Here is a 20045-nt window from a genome sequence, read left to right as displayed (position 1 = left end):
TAAATTGGATTACAAATCAGAAACCAATGCCAGCAGTTTAATGGGGACACGAAACACAGAGAGGCAATGAGCTGTATATATTTCAGGGATGGAACTTCAGCTTTGCTCCAGACTTCCCATGACATCACCAGGCTTCCTTCTCTGGGTAATGTTTCAAGATGACCAAGGCCCTATTAGGGCTAAGAATAGTGTGGATATGAAGTATATTCACCTGTGGGCAGTGGTGGAATGTCTTGATTTTCCCAGGAATGAGTGAAGTCACTGTGAATTTTGTGGACTGGTGACAGTTTGACTTTAATGGAAATTGGGAAAGGGAGGGAGCAGGAGTCTGGGAGCCAACATGGAAATGTTTTCAGGGCCTTTTCTGATCACTTAATTTGGAAGGGTGTCTATAATTGTTTGCTATTTACCATTCCCATTTGATCTTTTCCCACTGGTAGTCTATTATAAAAAATTTTCCAACCTATAGCAAAGTTTTAAGAATTCTATAGTGAGAGGTGCCTGGGTGGCACAGTCGGTTGAGTGTCCCAACTTCGGCTCAGGTCATGATCTCATGGTTCTTTAGTTCAAGCCCTGAGTCGGGCTCGCTGCTGTCAGTGCAGAGCCTGCTTCAGATCCTCTGTCTCCCTCCGCTCTGCACCTCCCCTGCTCATGCTCTCTCTCTGGCTCTCTCAAGAATAAACAAAACCAAACAAAAAGAATTCTATAGTGAACGCCCTTATACTGACCACCTAGATTATCTTGCCTTTTCTTCTTTGTGCGTTATTTCTCATCTGTAATTACATAAAAGCTCTTAAATGGCAGTGTTTACCCATTACTTGTTCTCTGGAGTACTTGTGCTTTCAGGTTGGTTCTTCATAGCACTTTGAAGCATAACATCTGCTTAGACAGTTTTTTTTTAAACATTCTTAACACACTAGTAAACATATTTTTAGGATTGCTGCATCACAATTCTATGTTGCAGATCTGGTCACACCTTTGAGAAGGTTGGACTGTTGTGGACCCCATTCTCCCCATGGGGCCCCCAGCTAATCGTTCAGCTTTGAACAGGAAAGCCCTGTATTCTGGATCTTCTCTCCCATTTGAATAATGAAAAGTGACTGTCTTTCCAAAAGTTCATTCAATTCTCACTCAATGAAAGAAAATTGGGGTAATGGTTTGGAAAACCAAAATTAATTAATTAATTAATTTCAAAGTTTATTTATTTATTTTGAGAGAGACAGCAAGTGGGGAAGGGGCAGAGAGAGAATCCCAAGCAGGCTCCGTACTGTCAGCACAGAGCCCCACGCAGGGCTTGAACTCACGAAGCCGTGAGATCATGACCTGAGCCGAAACCAAGAGTGGGACACTTAATAGACTGAGCTACCCAGGCGGCCCAGAAAACCAAAATTTAAAAACAATTAGAAAACTTGCTTTCATTTTAACGCAAATTCTCAATGAAATTATTTTTAAGAAATATTCAGTAGCTAGAGTTAAGTCTCTGAGCTTTCCTGCTGTTCTGGTTGCAGTATAAGACATGAAACTAGAAGGAAAAGAGGAAGGTGGAAAGAAAATAGACATTTTTGCCCTTGAAGTACTTGAATTCATTCAAGTACTATCCATTTCCTTCTTCCTCAGGTTCGCACTGAAATTGTACTTACATAGATGTGAGGCTGAAATAGATCTCTGGAGATCTCTTGGATGTCTAGTAGCAGAATAGTCTCCAAACAGCAGGTTTCCAACTCTTTTCACATTTCTTTGTCAGAAGGTGTTTATGTCTACCAGGCAGGCAACTAACCACTTAGTAAAGAAGCAGAGGAGGCCAGGCTGCTCTGGGCATTGTTCTATTGCTCCTGCATCACAATGTGTTGACATAGTCTCTGAAGTAAGAGAAGAGCCCTGGGAAGGAGCAGCCCTGAACGTCAGCCGCTGAGATCAAGTGTGGCCAGCATTCCCACTGGCAGCTGGGGAGCGGTACTTCTGGTTGTCTGTGAAGTTTACAGAGGCTTCTTTGCAGAAAAAAGTCAACTTAGCAGTAGAATCACCATGGAAAAGATAACATGCTGAGAAAGTTGAAGACGCTTTATACTGTTTACCATTCAATTGATAATTCATCAATTTCCTTACATCCCAATTTTCTGAAACTTCAACATAGTTAAATCACTTTGAGCTTCTGTAAAGAAAAGCTTCAAAAGAATGTAGCATTCTTAGAGGGCAGAGGCGTCTTCATGCTTCCAGCGTCTGGTGTATTCTAGACATATCGGGCTCTGCACATATGTGGAGCCTGCTTGGGATTCTCTCCCTCCCTCTCTCTCTGCTCCTCCCCCACCGTGCTGTCTCTATCTCAAAATAAAGAAACATTAAAAAAAAAAAAAAAAAAGAGTTCCCAATTAAAAAAAAAAAAAGGCATCAGTTCTGGTGATAGCTCTCCACATGTAACTGGTTCAGTCTGCAGACAAGGGCAGTCTCTCCACGCACAGACTCAAAGGGCTTCCTGTTACCTTTGCTTTGGATACTCCTTTTCCTGTCTTCTATCCTGAATGTCCTCTTCCGGTTGGAAAACTCTTCCTGTAGTCATATGAGTACTATGGACTAGATTTCTAGTCACCTATTTCTTCATTCAGCCCAGTTATTGCATGATCACCACTTGCCATGTTCCTGTTCTTCCTGCCTCAGGGCCAGGAAACATTTTTCAATAAATATGATCTCATCTTTTTCCAGGTCCATGTTAATTCTGATGAAAGTCTTTGGTATTATCTCACTTCCATTTTTTTTTTTTTTTTTTTTTTTTGGCTATTGGTATATTAAAAAGTGAAGAATAGCAAAAGAGGGAAATAATCATGGAATATTTTAAACATTTACCTTTAAAATATTAATGTTTTTAAAACATGCATAGAATATAAAACCATATGTGTAACTTTATTTGGAGATGATGCCACAAGTCAGCATTTGAGGTGCTTTGTCAAAGTGAGGTCCATGACCAATTAGCTTCTGTCCTTGTCCCTTCATGAGATGTGTTCACTAACTCATACCTTTATGGGCTCTTCTCTGTTGCATGTTCTAAGCTTGGGATATGAAATTTTCCTGTCAGGTTCTGGCTCTGGCCCCCTGCTGAGTGCTATATAAGGTCAATTCTGTTGGTCTGTTCAGTAATGAGTACCTACCACTTACAGGGCACCATGCATGCTGGGGTTACAAAGAGGAACATCTTTGCCCTCAAGGAACTTACCATCAACTGGGGGAGGGGCCATATAAGCAGACTATTCCAATGAGATCCAGTGATAAGTAGGAGCATAGGTGAGGGGCACTTAGTCTAGTTTGGAGATTTAAGGAAGGGTTCCTGGAGGAGTTAATGCCCAAACTAAGCCTTGAAAGAGTAGCCATCCTGTGCAAAGGCACTGAGGCATAAAATGACATGGTTTGAAGGGGTAACTGCAAATTGTCTGGTGTTACATAAAGTTGGAGGGGGGAAAAGTGAAATTGGAGGAGGCAGGGGCTGGGTTCCGGAAGGCTCTGAATGCCCTAACTGGGTTCTTGGACCTCATCTGCTGAAGTAGTTTTCAAACGAAGAGTCTTAGTCTTAGGATATTTGTGTTCTGGATTGATCACTCTAGCAGCAGTGTGAAGGCTGGATATGGGGAGGGCAGTTCTTGGGGCAGAGGAAAGACCGAGGTAGTAGCAGTGAGAATAGAAAAGAGAGGGTTACTTCATAACTATTGGTAGAGTTGACAGAATGTGGTGACGAATTGGACGTGGGGAGTGAGAAGAAGGAATGACTCAGAGGTTTCTGGTTGGGAAACTGGGTAGACCAGAAATCAAAATGCAGACAGAGGAACAGGCTAGAAGGTAGAGAATGAGTTCCTTGTTTGCAAGAATCCTTGTCAAGTATGGTGCCTTGTATTCAATGGGTATTTAGCAAATAATAGACTTTTTTTTTTTTTTCCCACCTAAACCTTTAGCGGCTTCCCAATGCTCTTAGCAGATTTGCATTATAAGGTGTGTGTGTATTTAGTATTACACCCAACAGCCTGCATATTTGTGGGCATGATCTGGCTCCATCCTGGCCTCAGTTCCCTCGAATTATATCTCAGACTACACTCCCATCCCTCATCATACTCTGACTCCTTTCTGATGTTGTATTCTTTAAGCCCTTTCCTCTGAAATGCTAGTCTCTTAATTATTAACATGTGGGGCTTATTTTCATTCTTTAGATCTGAGCTCAAAAGTCACTTGTTTAGAGAACCCTTCTCCATCACTTGACCAGTGATCGTCTCTCAGCTCCAAATCTACCATTGCGTTCTGCACTGTGGTGCTGGGGCTGGAACTCTGCAGTTTTTTGCCAGCTGGCTTCCTGTTAGGTTCAGTAAGAGGTTGCATTAGACTGCAGGGAGCTTGGAAAGCAGAGGGAAGGAAGAAGGAACTGGTGGTCCTTCCTGTTTCCTGCTTGTTTCTGTCAGTGTCGCCCTGGCAACAGCAACCGGTTCTAGCCTCCGTTTTTCCCAACTCAGAATAAGCAGCTGGGCAGTGCCCACTCCTTAAAAGGTTGAGTCCTAGCTCCAAAGGCTCTGACTTCTGAGCTTCTAGATTCTGATTACTCTAAACTCTTCCTTCTGCCACTCAGACCCAGTTGTCATAGTTGCTTCCTGTAGTTATTCCTCTGACATCTTAATGTTTCCTTTGCGCTTTTCCAGGTCTCTAACACCTATTTAACTTATTCCTACATTAAAGTTTCATAGTGTGATTTCTCCCTTTTTTATTAATGGCTGCACCCTGACACAGCCACCAAATATGATTTAGGCCTCTACCCAGTTAATCTCTAACATATTGGATTTTCTTCATAGACTTTTCATAATCTGTATTTCAAATAATTTTTTTTCTTTCTCAAAATCTATCTCCTCTACTTGGATGTCAGAGTCTTTGTCTCACTCATCACTGTATCCTCAGTGCCAAGCATGGAGGCTGGAACACTGCAGGGACTTAATAAAGCCTTGTTAAATAAATTATTGAGTTATTGCAAAAGTACTACAGGAGAAATATTGGTAACTGACCATACAAAATGGCTAAAATCAAGCAACTCTTTAGCCTTTTGTCTCTAGGCCAAGTTATTGATGAACATTGTAACAATGTAGTTCTCTGTTAGAGTCCAGCTTAATGCTTGTTATAAGCATGTTAGAATGCAATGCATTATTTAATTCAGATCCATCATCATTGGTATAACAAGATGCATAGTTTATTTGATTTGAATTTTGTACTTACACAAATGTCCACTTTCTGTATTTGGGAATGATAAAGACTTACCTTATTATATAGAGTTTCATGAAGATCAGGAATTGGTTGTGGGTCAGATCCACAAAGTTTTCTCATTAGCAAATAATTTAAAAAATGAAAGCCATCCGAAGAATCCACTTGTTGTACATGCAACATCACTTAATAGCATTTACTTGGTGCACTTAATGTGCTTATGTTCTTTTTCTCATTGTGTGATATAGTTTGAGACAACTAAAACATAGAACCAAAAAAGTAGGTTAAAAAAGAACTGCTTGACTTACATATAGTTATAAGCAAGAATCTGAAGACATCATCTATAGTCTTTTATTTAAGTATCAACTAAGACAAAAAAGGGTAACACATCATACATGTGTAATTCTAAAATAACTTAGATCAAATAAATGCAAATAGATTAAATGACATTGATTCCCACTGTGCCAAGTAGAACCATTTCATTGAATCTTAAATTTTAAATTAAATTTCCCTTGTATCTACTTCAAATACACTCATTTTTTTCCCCTCTTTTCTAACTCAGAAGGAAAAAATGTTCCATTTCTACTCCAGGTTAATTGGACCCCAAGCATCCTTAAATCCAGCCCTTTCTTCCTTTTCTTTCTCCATCTGGAACCTTACTTTTGCATTTTTAATATGCTCACTACTGTTTTCCTTTCTCAAAACTCACAAACAAAAATCTTTCTTCCGCCTTGTTATCAGTTCAAGCTACCATCCAAGTATCTATCTTTTCTCATGTACAAGTTCCAAATAATTCATATTCACAGTGCCTATTTTGCAATCTGGCTTTTGTCCTCAACCCACTATTCAAATTGCACTCTTGCAGCTCACAAATGATTGCCTAATCAGCAAATCTTTTTGAGCCTTCATGCTTGACATTTTTGTTTTTGACAGTTGATTATCCTTCCTTCTTGAAACTCTCCTTGGTTTTTGGGATACTGCACTACTTGGTTCCTTCTCTTCAGCAAACTGCTCTTTTTTTCATTCCGCTCATGGTCTTTTCCATCCAACTCTTTAAACTAAGGAGCTCCTCAAGGCCCTCTCCTCTTCTCCTGTTAATCTTTCCCAACCACCCTTATGTTTCAAATACCACTGCCATGTGAACGATCCCCAAGATTACACCCAGACAGTATCTCCTTTGTGAACTCCTAACCTATGCTTTCAAATGCCAACAGGACATATCTACCTTAGTATTCCTCTACCATCTCAAATACGTATCCAAACTCATCATCTCCCCCAAAATTTTTTCTTTTTGCTAATGGTTTAACATTTTCTCAGCCAAGATGTAGGACTTTGATTCATCTCTTACTCCTACTAACTTCCCTTCCAAAACTTGAAATCAGTAACAAAATTCTTTCCATTCTTTATGTTCAGAGGTACATTGATCTGTTGTGATCTCCCCATCACCATCACTTCCACCACTAAGGTTAAGGCTGTCATCACCCCTCACCACCAGATCACTTCTTAACTGGTGTCTCATTCCAGTTTCTCCTCAATCCAATCTGTCCTCCTCAATGCTGCCAGGCCATTTTCCCTAAAAAGACAGTTCTGATCCGAACACTTCCCTGATCAGGAGTCTCTAACAGTTTGATTATCTCTAGAATAGATCTAGACTCCCTAACCTGGTTTTCAAGTTTTCAAGAACTTCATAGTTTGGCCTCAAACATGTACTTTTTTTGTCTTACAAATGTATCAGTTTTGTTTCTGTAACTTGGTGTTTAAGAGTATGGACTCTGGGGACACCTGGGTGGCTCAGTTGGTTAAGTGTTAAATTCTTGATTTTGGCTCAGGTCATGATCCCAGGGTGTGAGATGGAGCCCAGCATCGAGTTCCAGGCTGGGCGTGGAGCCTGCTTAAGATTCTCTCTCTCTCTCTCTCTCTCTCTCTCTCTCTCTCTCTCTCTCTTTTTTCTCTCTCTCTCAAAAAAAAAAAAAAAAAAAAGAAAGAAAGAAAGAAAGAAAAAGAAAAAGAAAAAAAAAGAGAGTATGGACTCTGAAGGCAGATTGCTAAGTTCAAATCCTAGCTCTTTCTCTAACTAGTTATGTGACCTTGGACAAGTTTCTTAACTTCTTTGTGCCTCAGTTTCCTCATCTATAAATAGAAATAATAAATAATAACACTAATTCTGTTGTTGTGAAAATTAAACATATGAAAAGTGCTTAGAAATTTTGCCTGGCACATACTAAGTTCTGTATTCTGTGTTTCACTGAACAAATATTTACTGATATTTACACATGTGTATATATGTCAGGAACTCTTCTAAGGACCTGGGGATAATACCAGTGAACAAAATAAACAAAAATCTTTGCCCTGTGGAACTTCCATTCTATAATAAAAATGATTATTATCAATTGTCCATAATTCTATTTCTGCAATACCTTTCCTCTTGCATCATCATCATTAAAATTCTACCCTTCCTTCAAGATCCACCAAAATGCCACCCTGCCCCTTGAAATGTTAACCTTGTATGAGGTTCTCATTTGAACTCCTCCAATTCTTTAAATCTGAATTATAGCATTTATCACATTTATCACATATATTATCAAATATCAACCATATTAAATCTTATAGTTCCTTGTACGGTTTTGTTATTTCCCTTGATGCAGTATAGTGTCAGCTGTTATTCCTTTTATCCTTGTAAATAGTAGCAGGATGTACCTTGTACCCAAGCATATAGTAGATGCTCAATGAATGAATGAATGTAGGCAAAGAATACTTTACATGATCTTTCACTTAACTTCTAGTGATTAATCTTATGTTCTTTAACTGAAAATATAAAAGATTTAAAACAGATCATTTTATTTTCAACTCGGGAAATATCAGATATCAATATCAAATTTTCCTTGTTTACTACTTGGCTTTATTCACCATCATCATTTGGGACCTTATTCACTAGTAGCCCAATTTTTGTTGTTTGCTTTGCTATGTATACCCTACAGGATATTTAATGTCCCTTGTTATCACCAGTTAGAAAGTGCCTTTAAGTTTTTACTACAGGAGCCAAGTGGATAAAGTATATTTTATTTGTATATTTTCCATGTGTAGCACAGAATTTTCCCATTTCTCACTTCCTTCCTAACATGAAAAAATTTCCAGTTACTCATCTGCAATACTGTGGTTCATTAGTTCTTGTTTTTCCTCCATTCCAAATAACTGTAGATGTCTAAAATTTGTTTTTATTGCATCTCTAATAAGAAATTAGTTTCTTTTCCTCAGTATCAAATTTCTTCCCTCCAAATTTGCTTGCTATTCTCTATCCATGACTGGAAAGACCAGACTGACTATAGGTTGTCTTGTACTTTCTAATTTGTATTTTCACAATGCTGTAGATCACAACGCTATATAATAAAATGCAGAATATATTTTTAAAAAAGTTTTTTAATGTTTACTTATTTTTGAGAGAGAGAGAGAGAGAGCATGAACAGGGGAGGGGTGGAGAGAGGGAGACACAGTATCCGAAGCAGGCTCCAGCCTCAAAGCTGTCAGCACAGAGCCTGAGGTGGGGCGCAAACCCACGAACCGTGAGATCATGACCTGAGCTGAAGTCAGATGTTTAACCGACCGAGCCACCCAGGCTCCCCAGAATATATTATACTACATTTCAATCACCTTTACACCACTTACCCTTGCCACATTATCTTAACTATTCCTTTTATCCAAGCAGAATCCCATCAGAATGGCATGACAATCTTCTGTTTTTTAATAACACGCCAACACAATAGATTTTTAAATAATGATCAAGGATTTTTTTTATTCATTAAGTTTCAGTATCATTACAGAAAATGTTATGGTACAGAGTTGTTTAACATTATTTTTTCTTTGCTCTTGATTTCCACATGAATGCTGGTAACACTAATATCTGTACAAGATCAGTCTTTGATTTTATTTTTTGTTCTGTACAATTTTAAATGTATTGGTTAAAAAGGCTGTCAGCACTTAAGGAAGCATTTTTCCCCCAGTTTGTTTATTCAAATAAAAGGTATCCAGTTACCGCCCCAGAGTACTGTGCCACGAGGCTACCGGGGTGAGGCGCCTCCCGGGCGCTCTGCAGGTGAGGGTGCTCCCTGCAGCAGGGCTGGGCCTCCACCCGGTCACTCTTCTGTTGGCACTGTGCACATAAACACGATACATGATAAAGAACAAGCAAAAGCTCTCTGAAAAGCGGTTATGAAGCATACTAAGAAGGGAAATCCAAGTGTTGCCTACGCTAGTATAAATAAGCAGACAGCCTTGATTAAGAGCATAATTAGTTGTATTTTAAAGATGAGAAAAACACAAGTTCTGCAGGCACCTACTGCTGTCTACTAAAAGCTATCGCTATCAGACCTAGCATTGAACACACAAAGCAATTTGCAAGAAAGAAAAAATTTGCTTTGATATAATCAGAATAGAGTTGTCTGTTAAGATTTATTTTTAGGTGTTTTTTCTTTAAAAGGTATTTAAATTCTTTTGAAATATAGTTCAAGATGTTGACTATACAGATCAACTTTTATCCAGATCAGAAAAACTAGCTGTGCCGTTGCATATTACAGGATACAGTCAATGATATGTGGACATGCATCAAAGCTTTCTCCCTCTGGGACCATCATAGCCGTCCAATGACCATGACATCCACCACCTCGCCCTTGTGGAGTTCCACGTACTGCTCTGTCTTTGGAGGTAGCATCAACAAGCCATTGGCGCTGCGCATGCTCATCAGACGGCTGCTCATCTGATTACCTAGAAAGAAATATCTCATTACAGCAGCATAAGCAGCACACTGTGTACATTTGGAGCCCTTGCGGTTCTTTTCAAAATAAACACCCACGAACAGAAACACAGGTCTTCAAGAGGAAGAGAGAAGATCGGACTTCCCAGTCCCTTTTCCAGGTGGCCTTGCTACTGTATCCTACTACCTTCTCACTAAACTCTAAAAATAAACAGTAGAAATTATTGCCTAAAAAGAATAAAATAGGATTTTATAGCATTATGCAAAACACCATAGAATTTCTCAGTTCAGGCTAAAAAATGTTATGTGTGTCTGAAAAGAGAGGCTTTTAAAACTTATTTAAAACAAGATAATAATAGCAGTGGCTACCACTTTTTTTTAGTATTTATTAAGTACCAGACAGTGTGGTGGGCATTTTACTTAACTATCTTATTTAATTTGCACAAGACTCAAAAGAGGTTAGGTAATTTGCCTACAGTCCTACTAACTAGTTGGTGGCCAATTTGAACGTAAGTCTGGGGGAGACACTGCCTATGTACTTATTCCCTCTGTTAACTGATGTTTGCACTTGATAGGACCTTTGTTTAGAGGGTAATACAGTTTTCTGGAGACACATCAGAAGTTATATAACTATGACTAGAATACTTGGGGATAAAAGTTTAAAGTCTAGAGGTGGTAACTATAGAATACTTGAGTTATCAATATTGATTTCTCAGTGCTTAAAATTTACCAATATTTAAGGTATAGTAGAGGCTACAGAGAATCACATTATAATTGAACTTTAATCTCACATTTCAGAGTAGCATAGTCATAGTACAACCAAAGTTGTGCTCAGAATTTAGAGGTTGAACAAATAGACAAAAATCTTCCATAATTCTAAATTTGTGTTTATCTAGAAAATATGGCTCCATGGAATAAGTAAAATTTTGTTTTTACTCTTATTTTCTTCTTATGCTATACCATTAGGGAATAATTTAACTCATCTAATCTTTCAAAAAGGAAAATGTACAAGAATTACTAAATTAGGTGTACCCAAGGAGGGCGTTATGCATAAATTTTGTGTTTTAATGGGATACATGGATAGACATACCCACAGGTGTGAATGACTAACCTGTGCTCTGTGCCCAAGGCAGTGGTTCTTGGTGATGCCAAGTCAATATACAGCGATGGTATTCTGGGCGAGGATCCAGTTTTACATCACATGATAGCTATAGAATATAGAGTAAATGAAAACAAACTTGATCACCTGATCATCCCTTAAGACTACAGGGTGGTGGAAATTGTGCAAAGAATAAAGTAGACATGGAAAATATCTTGGCGTTCTGCTGTTCCCACCTCTACCACCTTAAGTTCTTAATACAGAAGTCCAGAAGTTGGGTTGTTCCAGTGAAAAGAGAAGACTAAGAAGTTGGTATTCACAGTGGGGAAAAGGGCAGATGAAAAAGAGAAGGTCTATTTTTGAAGTCTAATTTTATGGGTTGATAGCACAGGTACCTCTGACCTATGAATTGAGAAATCAAAGCAGATATTTTAACACCGAAAATAAAAGAAATAGACCTAAAGAAACAAGCTCAATATCTATTTATATGTATGTCCATCCATCCATCCATCCATCCATCCGTCCATCCATCCACCCGTCTGTCCATCTAATAAATATTTACTGACGCACTCTTCAGCTACCAATTCATAGACTTATCTTTAACATAAAAGGGATACTTTCTTTTACTCCTGAATATTCCCCATGTCCCAATACTGACCATACAATCTCTTTCAGGCAAATAAAAGTAGTCTCTACTAAAAGTTATACCATTTTTGTTTAGCCACATCACTGGTAATAAAAGAATTATGGAATGGCATCTTTCATATCTTTCCATTAAGGATGAAAACCTTTCTAATATAGCAACTTCAGTTTACACATGCAATGTAGAATGACTAATCAACCTTTAACCTAGAGCCATTAAAAAAATCTATTTCATTAAATTCATCCTGAAATCTGATAAATCAAAGTGATAATGTCTTGGTAGTAGGTACCTAAGAGAGTACTCCTTGAACAAGTTTACATAGTGTATAATTATGGACGATAGCCTATCAAAGATTAGTTCAATTTTGGTGAATATAAGACTTGTTCCAGTGTATGAGAATTAACATTTTCCATTAGCACAATAATCATTGAAGTTACTCTACCTTAAAATGGAAGAGAAACCTTTTATTCAACTAGAACAGGTATTGCTTAGATCAAATGATTCAATTACAGCTTGAATATCCTAGAAATTTTTGTATTTTCATTTTCATTTGTTTCCATATATTTTTTAATTTCTTTTCTAATTGGCTGGTGGACCCATTCATTCTTTAGTAGGATGTTCTTTAACCTCCATGCTTTTGGAGGTTTTCCAGACTTTTTCCTGTGGTTGATTTCAAGTTTCATAGCATTGTGATCTGAAAGTGTGCATGGTATGATCTCAATTCTTTTATATTTATTGTGGGCTGTTTTGTGACCCAGTATGTGATCACAGGAAACCATCAAAACCCTAGAGGAGAAAGCAGGAAAAAACCTCTTTGACCTCAGCCACAGCAATTTCTTACTCAACACATCTCCAAAGGCAAGGGAATTAAAAGCAAAAATGAACTATTGGGACCTCATCAAGATAAAAAGCTTCTGCACTGTAAAGGAAATAATCAACAAAACAAAAAGGCAACCAACGGAATGGGAAAAGATATTTGCAAATGACATATCAGATAAAAGGCTAATATCTAAAATCTATAAAGAACTCACCAAACTCCACACCTGAAAAACAAATAATCCAGTGAAGAAATGGGCAGAAGACATGAATAGACACTTTCCCAAAGAAGACATCCAGATGGCCAACAGACACATGAAAAGATGCTCAACGTCACTCCTCATCAGGGAAATACAAATCAAAACCACACTGAGATACCACCTCACGCCGGTCAGAGTGGCTAAAATGAACAAATCAGGAGATTCTAGAAGCTGGCGAGGATGTGGAGAAACAGGGACCCTCCTGCACTGTTGGTGGGAATGCAAACTAGTACAGCCGCTCTGGAAAACAGTGTGGAGGTTCCTCAAAAAATTAAAAATTGATCTACCCTATGACCCAGAAATAGCACTGCTAGGAATTTCCCCAAGGGATACAGGAGTGCTGATGCATAGGGGCACTTGTACCCCGATGCTTATAGCAGCACTTTCAACAATAGCTAAATTATGGAAAGAGTCTAAATGTCCATCAACTGACGAATGGATAAAGAAGATGTGGTTTATATATACAATGGAATACTATTTGGCAATGAGAAAGAATGAAATCATGCCATTTGCAGCAATGTGGATGGAACTGGAGGGTATTATGCTAAGTGAAATAAGTCGGGCAGAGAAAGACAGATACCATATGTTTTCACTCATATGTGGATCCTGAGAAACTTAACAGAAGACCATGGGGGGAGGGGAAGGGGAAAAAAATAAAGTTACAGAGAGGTAGGGAGGCAAACTCTAAGAGACTCTTAAATACTGAGAACAAACTGAGGGTTGATGGGGAGCCAGGGGAGAGGGGAAAGTGGGTGATGGGCATTGAGGAGGGCACCTGTTGGGATGAGCACTGGGTGTTATAAGGAAATCAATTTGACAATAAATTATATTTAATAATAATAAAAAAGAATATCCTAGAAATTTTGATTCAGGTAAATCTATCACCAATCTATTCTGGTTACTCTGTTTTTTAAACATTCTAATTATTCACTCTGACAGTCTCTGCTTTTCCTTTGGAATCCAGAATAAAATTCAATGCTGAAGTGTTTTTCCTTGGCTAAATCATACTAAACTCTTTCAGTTGATATTGCTTATGTTTATACTCTATTTCATATCTACTGACGGGTAACTTGCCATTATTCCTGAATTATTGTGTGCTTAGCTGAGGGCAAAAATGTGTCTCTCTCTTTCAATCTGTGTATGGGGGTTCTCCAGAATTAAACTACAAGACTATTCCCGTGGCTGGGTTATTTGTTAGGTGTCTGAGCAGGTTTTCACCTGGCAAAGGCACTGATTGGCTCATGATAGTACGAGAGAACAAATACTAGAATGGGGTGATATCTGACCTCTGCCTTCTACTCCCAGGTGTACCATTAACTGGCATGCTATGTTAGGAAATTATTTTGCTTTTCTATACTTGTTTGTTTATCTACAAAATGGGGTTGTTTGTTTTAAAGGAAGAAATTTATGTTAATTTAAAGAACAAGAATCAATTGCATCAAATTGAGGTGAATACAATTTTTTTTGTAGCCTTACAAACAGCTGTTCCTTTTGCTGAGATGAAACCGACTAGATTTTTATGGTATTTTATGAAAATGCAGAATACTTTATTAATGAATATATTTAGCTGTACTGATATTATAGTTCTGGCATATTATATCACATAGCTTAAGAAATGACTTATTTACTATGAGTGTCAGTGCTTACATGAATGATGTACCATGAGGAAACACAAAACACATTTTTTTTGGGTGAAAAAGTTGATGCTTCACTTTTTTAAAAAAAAATGTTTATTTATTTATTTTGAAGGAGAGAGAGAGAGAGAGAGAGAGAGAGCATGAATGGGAGAGGTGCAGAGAGAGCAAGATAGAGACAGAGAATCCCAAGCAGACTCTGTGCTGTCAGTGCAGAACACAATGCGGGGCTTGATCCCATGATCCATGAGATCATGATCTGAGCCGAAATCAAGAGTCAGATGCTTAACTGACTGGGCTCCCAAGACACTCCTGATGTTTCACCTTTGAGGACTTCTATTCATTCAAAACTAGAGTGGGCTATGGACTAAGACTATTTCCTCTGTTTCTTTTCAAATATTTTTCTGACATGCAGTAGTCACCCAAGAGATAAAACTGGGGGCACCTGGGTGGCTCAGTAGGTTAAGTGTCCCACTCTTGACTTCAGCTCAGGTCATGATCTCAGTTTGTGGGATCGAGCCCTGTGTTGGGCTCTGCACTGACACCATGGAACCTGCTTGGGAGTCTCTCTCTCCTTCTCTCTCTGCCCCTTCCCTTTGCTTGTGTGCATGCGGTCTCTCTCTCTAAATAAATAAATAAACATTAAAAAAGAGGTAAAACTGTATTATGTGGTATAGTATCATATATGTTCTACATGTAAATGTCTAAGGGAGAAAATTAGAGGAAAAAAAAGGTCAAAAGAATGAGGAAATAAGCCACAAACTGGGAAAAAATATTTGTAAAAGACATCTGATGGATGTCTGCTTTCCAAATTATACAAAAAATTCTTAAAATTCATTAACAAACAACTCGATTAAAAAATGGGCAAAAGGCCTGAACAGATATCTCATCAAAGAAGATATACAGATGGCCAGTAAACATTGAAAGATATTCAACATCATATGTCATTAGGGAAGTGCAAACCAAAACAATGAAATATCATTACACACCTACCAAAGGTCAAAATGCAAAACTCTGGCCACACTAAATCCTGGTGAGAATGTGGAGGAATGGGAACTCTTAATCACTATTGGTGGGAATGCAAAATGGTACAGCAACTTTGGAAGATGGTTTGGCAGTTTCTTACCAAAATTAAACATACTCTTAGCATACAGTTCAGCAATCGTGCTCCTTGCTATTTACCCAAGTAAAGGGAAAATTTATGTCCATACAAAAACCTGCACATAGATGTCTGTATCAGCTTTATCCATAATTGCCAAAATCTGTAAATAATCAAGGTGTCCTTCAGTAGGTGGATTGACAAATAAATGGTGGTACACCAGTCAAGGAGGAAACTTATATGCCTATTACTAAGTGAAAGGAGTTAATCTCAAAAGGCTGCATGATTCTGGAAAAGATAAAACTATGGAGATAGTAAAAAGATCAAGATTATAGCACAGAGGGAGGGATGAATAGGGAGAGCACAGAAACTACTCTGTATGAAAGGACAATGGTAGATACATGAAATTATACATTTGTCAAGACCCAATGAATATACAACACTAAGAGTGAATCCTTGATAACCTTGGGTGATAATGATGTGTCAGTTGGTTCATCAGTTGTAACAAATGTACCACTTTGGTGTAGATGTCAATAGCAGGAGAGGTTGTACATGTGTGAGGACAGTGGGTATATGGGAATTCTATGTACTCTCCATTTAATTTTGCGGTGAACCTAAATGAACTTAAACCTAAAAAAAAAATTATTAATAAAGAAAAGGTGAGAATATTTTGTTCTTCCTCTTTGTCCTGTCCATCTTATAGAGAAGTGACCTAAAAAATTTCTCAGGGTAAATAATTATTTGCAAATCCAGTGCAATAACATTATTTCCAGAGCTGTCAACAAGGTATTAAAATGGCACAAAGAAGCTAAGTAGTCAACCCTTCTTAGGGACACCAAGAAAGGCTTCACAGGGATGTGATTTCTGAGTCTTATGACTAAGAAGTCTTGAAAACTGAGAAAGGAGATGGTGGTGGTTAGGGAAGAACCTTCTAGGAAGGGGAATAATCACAGGCATAGGCAGGGGATCTCATGTCCATTTTGGAAGCAGTAAATAGCCTACTATGGTGAGAGTTCAGGATGAGAAACAGATGAAGCTGGAGAGGGAAAAAGGCCGTGGGGTGAAGGGTCTCCTACGTTCACATGAGCAGTTTGGATTTAACCCTGGGATCATGTGAAGCATGGAAGCATTTTAGTTGGAGATGCTTACATGATTAGAGTTAGAACAGGGGTTTAAGAGGAAGCAAGATTAGAAGAAAGGAAACCATTAAATATGTCAAGGATTATAATCTAGTAAATGTTGGAGCCATCATTCAAAGCCAGGCTTATTTGGTTACAAAAGTCAAAGGATATGGATGGTGGAAGCAGCTTTAGGAGAATGGTGAAGATTTGGAAGGCTGCTGTAAGGAATGGAATAAGCTGATCCATAGGATATAAAAGGATCATGAAGGGAATCTGGGCCCCTGCTGAGGTTTGTAAATTAGAAGTGCTAATGTGACAGCTGTAGACTCTTCTCTAGTTGTGGCCTAGGAATAAAAGTGAAAGATAAAGAAGGAAGGGTTGATCCAAGTTTGTGGATTTTTAGAGTGGGCTATCATGGAAGGAAGAGGAAAAAAAAAAGTTGATGTGGTACACCACAGGACTTAGGTTGGATGAGGAAAGTGACAAAGCCAGTGTGGCTTAAGGACTTAAGGGTAGGGGTGAAAGGAGTGTTTATACCCTTTTTACAAAGACTGATAGTAACTTGCCCTTGTTCCTAAATTGTACACCAGAGTTGGTGATTTTGAGATGAAGTACTTTAGGGTATTGGAAAAGGATGTATACGTGACTTGCTGAAGTAGAAATAAAGATATTTAGAATTGTAGAAATAAAGCAATTGATGGTAAGAGGTGAGCTAGAGAGGTAGACTATGAGCCACTTGCCAAAGACCTGAATGAGGAAAAAGTGAAAGCTCCAGAAGGTTCAAGGGAATAGGTTGGGATGCAGGACTGTACAGATTGGAGAAAAGAATTTGTGAGAAAACAGATGACCAAAGGGGATTCTACTTGGGCGGGGGCCTAAGATAACATGCTCAAAGCCCTGGTTGATGCTGGGGGCCTGGACTTTGCTCCAATCTGGTCAAAGCCTCCAAAGAGTGGTTCAGGCAGCTTTACGTTAACTTTTTTGGTAAGTGCTATAAAAGTTATGAGGTGCTGATTTCATTAGTCTACCACAGAGATCCTTGAGTTTATTTACCCTGTAAATCATTTATCTAAAATTTATCATGTAACTTTAAAATGCTTGCACATGCTGCTATGGATCAGTTTCAAATTAACTTTTCCAAAATTTCTATAAATTATATTTTCATTTATATATTTTTCATTTCCTAATACGTTAAAACTGATTTACATCTCTTATAAATCATGGAAAGTCCTATAATTTTCCATATCCATTTTTAATCTATAGGACATAATATTATGATATAACAGGCATCCAATAACATTTTTAATGATCAATGACTGATCTTGTCACAATAAGTAATCATATTTCTCTCTACAGCTGCAAACACCTTAGTAATTTTCCAACAAAATAAACATTTTGTTAAAATGCTTTGTATTTTACTGTTTATGACATCAGCCAGAAAGCATTCATGAAGTTCTCAAAGCAGGAAGACAATAATGCTCAAGAGAAGAGATAAGATGGGAAAATTGGAATAACCCAGTAGAGTTCAACATGTCCATACTCTCCCAGCACATGCTGGCCTAATCCCATGGGAGATGAAAATATTTTCCCTTTCCCTTCTCTTAATCATTGCCTGAGATGGGCTGTTAATACTAATAGGAGTTGTGTAAGGTATATTTCTAGAGAAACGAGTTGAGAACAAGGGGCAGTAGAGGGCACTTTGATGGGATATTAAGGGAATGTGTTAAGGAAACACAAAAGGATATCTGTTTGTAGAAGCATTAGGTTAATAATTCAGTGAATTAAGATTACGTTTTTAATTGCCTACTGAAAGCCAGAAGTATTTCAACTTCAACCATAACTGACCCAGGTTACAGTGCAAGTGTTCTAAATTGATGTCAGAATGCACTGATACAAAAGGATGACATTTTTTCTGTTGACCTTTCAAAATAATGCAGCATTGCCCTAACCACAGGACAGCTATGTCAGAACCAGCACTACGAGTTACCGACACCAGCATTTAATAACTACCTCGCTTTCTGAAAGCAGTAAGGATTGGGAGAGGCTGTGATTTTGGTGGCCATTTTGGAGAACAGTAATAAGTGGTGTCTGTAAGCTGCATATTGGATGGTCAGAAAACACAGACAAGAGGCTTTACCATGTTTCAAGGAAGTGAATAAAGTTATGTTCTAAAAGTGACAGTTATGTCAGGAAAGGTGTGGGGGTGATTTTAGGAGTTAAAACCAAAAGAAGTAAACAGCCAAGGACACTGATGACCCATCTGACAGTCCCAGTGACACTGCTCTGTGGGAGAAGGGAGTTTGACTGATTCTTAGACTAATTCTCAATTCCATGAGTTGACAGGAGTGAGCAGCAGTGTGAACAATGTACCATGCATCAGTGTGATTGTAGAGCTCTAGCTCATCACTGTTGTCAGAAAGGATAGCTGCCACAATGTCAGTTTTAGAGAAGAGATAATGAATGTTAAGATGAGAAATAAATGAAAGGATTCATAAGAACTTTGCAAAGTCAAAGAGAAATCCTCTTTTTCTCTCTTATAACAATGCAGATTTTTCTTATTTTCTAAATTTAGCAAATATGAAAATGGTGAGCAAATTCATATTATTGGTTTAGATGTCTAAGCTTTATGACTCTGACCTTCTGATTTGATCAGAATACTTTTTGTTTACTGATGGCTGTTTTTCTTCTTTTTCCATTAAATTTAAAATAAGACCACCACCATGATTATTGGAAAATCCCCCGATAATCTGTTTTCAGAATATATAGTTGACCTTTTACTAAAATTTTAGGAAAAGGAGGATATCTCTTCATATGCTGGCCTACAAAATCTCAATATTTAAAAGGTCAATGTTAAGAATATTTGAAGTTTAGGGACACCTGGGTGGCTCATTTGGTTTAAGCATCTAGCTTTGGCTCAGGTCATGATCTCTCAGTCTGTGAGTTCAAGCCCCATGTCAGGCTCTGTGCTGATAGCTTGGAGCCTGGAGCCTGCTTCGGATTCTGTGTCTCCCTCTCTGCCCCTCCTCTGCTTGCACTCTGTCTCTCTCTCTCATTCTCAAAAATAAAAAATAAACATTAAAAAAATTAAAAAGAAAGAATACCTGAAGCTTAGGTTTCCTTAATGTTTTATCCAATATATTCTCACAATAATATTTTATAAATATTCCTTCTTCCTCCTCTATGCCTTGTGTTCTTCCTGTCAACTAATCATAACATTCTGTCATATTGGAATTTATTTCAAAGCTCTCAAAAAATAACAGTTTAAGTATTGGAAAAATGGATATATATATGCAGAAGATTAAGTTTGGACTCCTTTTTTACACAATACACAAACATTAACTCAAAATGGATAAAGGACTTATATTTAAAACCCAAAACAGTAAAAATACAAGAAAACATACAGGAA

The 20045-nt window shown here is 38.0% G+C and overlaps 2 protein-coding genes across 25 annotated transcripts in view; both read right to left on the bottom strand.

Moving 5' to 3' along the window:
• GARIN2 (golgi associated RAB2 interactor family member 2) overlaps window positions 1-1798 on the bottom strand; it is a 36368-nt gene extending 34570 nt beyond the window's left edge. For 7 of the 10 annotated variants that reach the window (XR_009606372.3, XR_009606373.3, XR_009606374.3 and 4 more), the window contains exon 1: window positions 1641-1797. The gene's annotated coding sequence lies outside the window, so the exon portion shown is untranslated. Of the gene's footprint in view, window positions 1-1640 lie in introns of all 10 variants that reach the window. The other 3 variants (XM_060620077.3, XM_060620076.3, XM_060620078.3) reach the window with 1 other exon arrangement.
• Window positions 1799-8982: 7184 nt separating this feature from the next.
• The window catches only part of GPHN (gephyrin), a 621678-nt gene continuing 610615 nt past the window's right edge, over window positions 8983-20045 (bottom strand). For all 15 annotated transcript variants that reach the window (XM_078448108.2, XM_078448105.2, XM_078448106.2 and 12 more), the window contains 2 exons: window positions 11079-11175; window positions 8983-9978 (listed from right to left, as the gene is read on the bottom strand). In XM_078448108.2, the coding sequence (XP_078304234.1) occupies window positions 9845-9978; window positions 11079-11175 (231 nt within the window). In that variant the 3' untranslated portion in view covers window positions 8983-9844. The remainder of the gene's footprint in view (window positions 9979-11078; window positions 11176-20045) is intronic.

This window comes from Panthera onca, chromosome B3 (genome assembly GCF_046562875.1).
Source record: "Panthera onca isolate mPanOnc1 chromosome B3, mPanOnc1 haplotype 2, whole genome shotgun sequence".
NCBI lineage: Eukaryota > Metazoa > Chordata > Mammalia > Carnivora > Felidae > Panthera > Panthera onca.
This window is presented reverse-complemented; position numbering and strand designations above follow the sequence as displayed.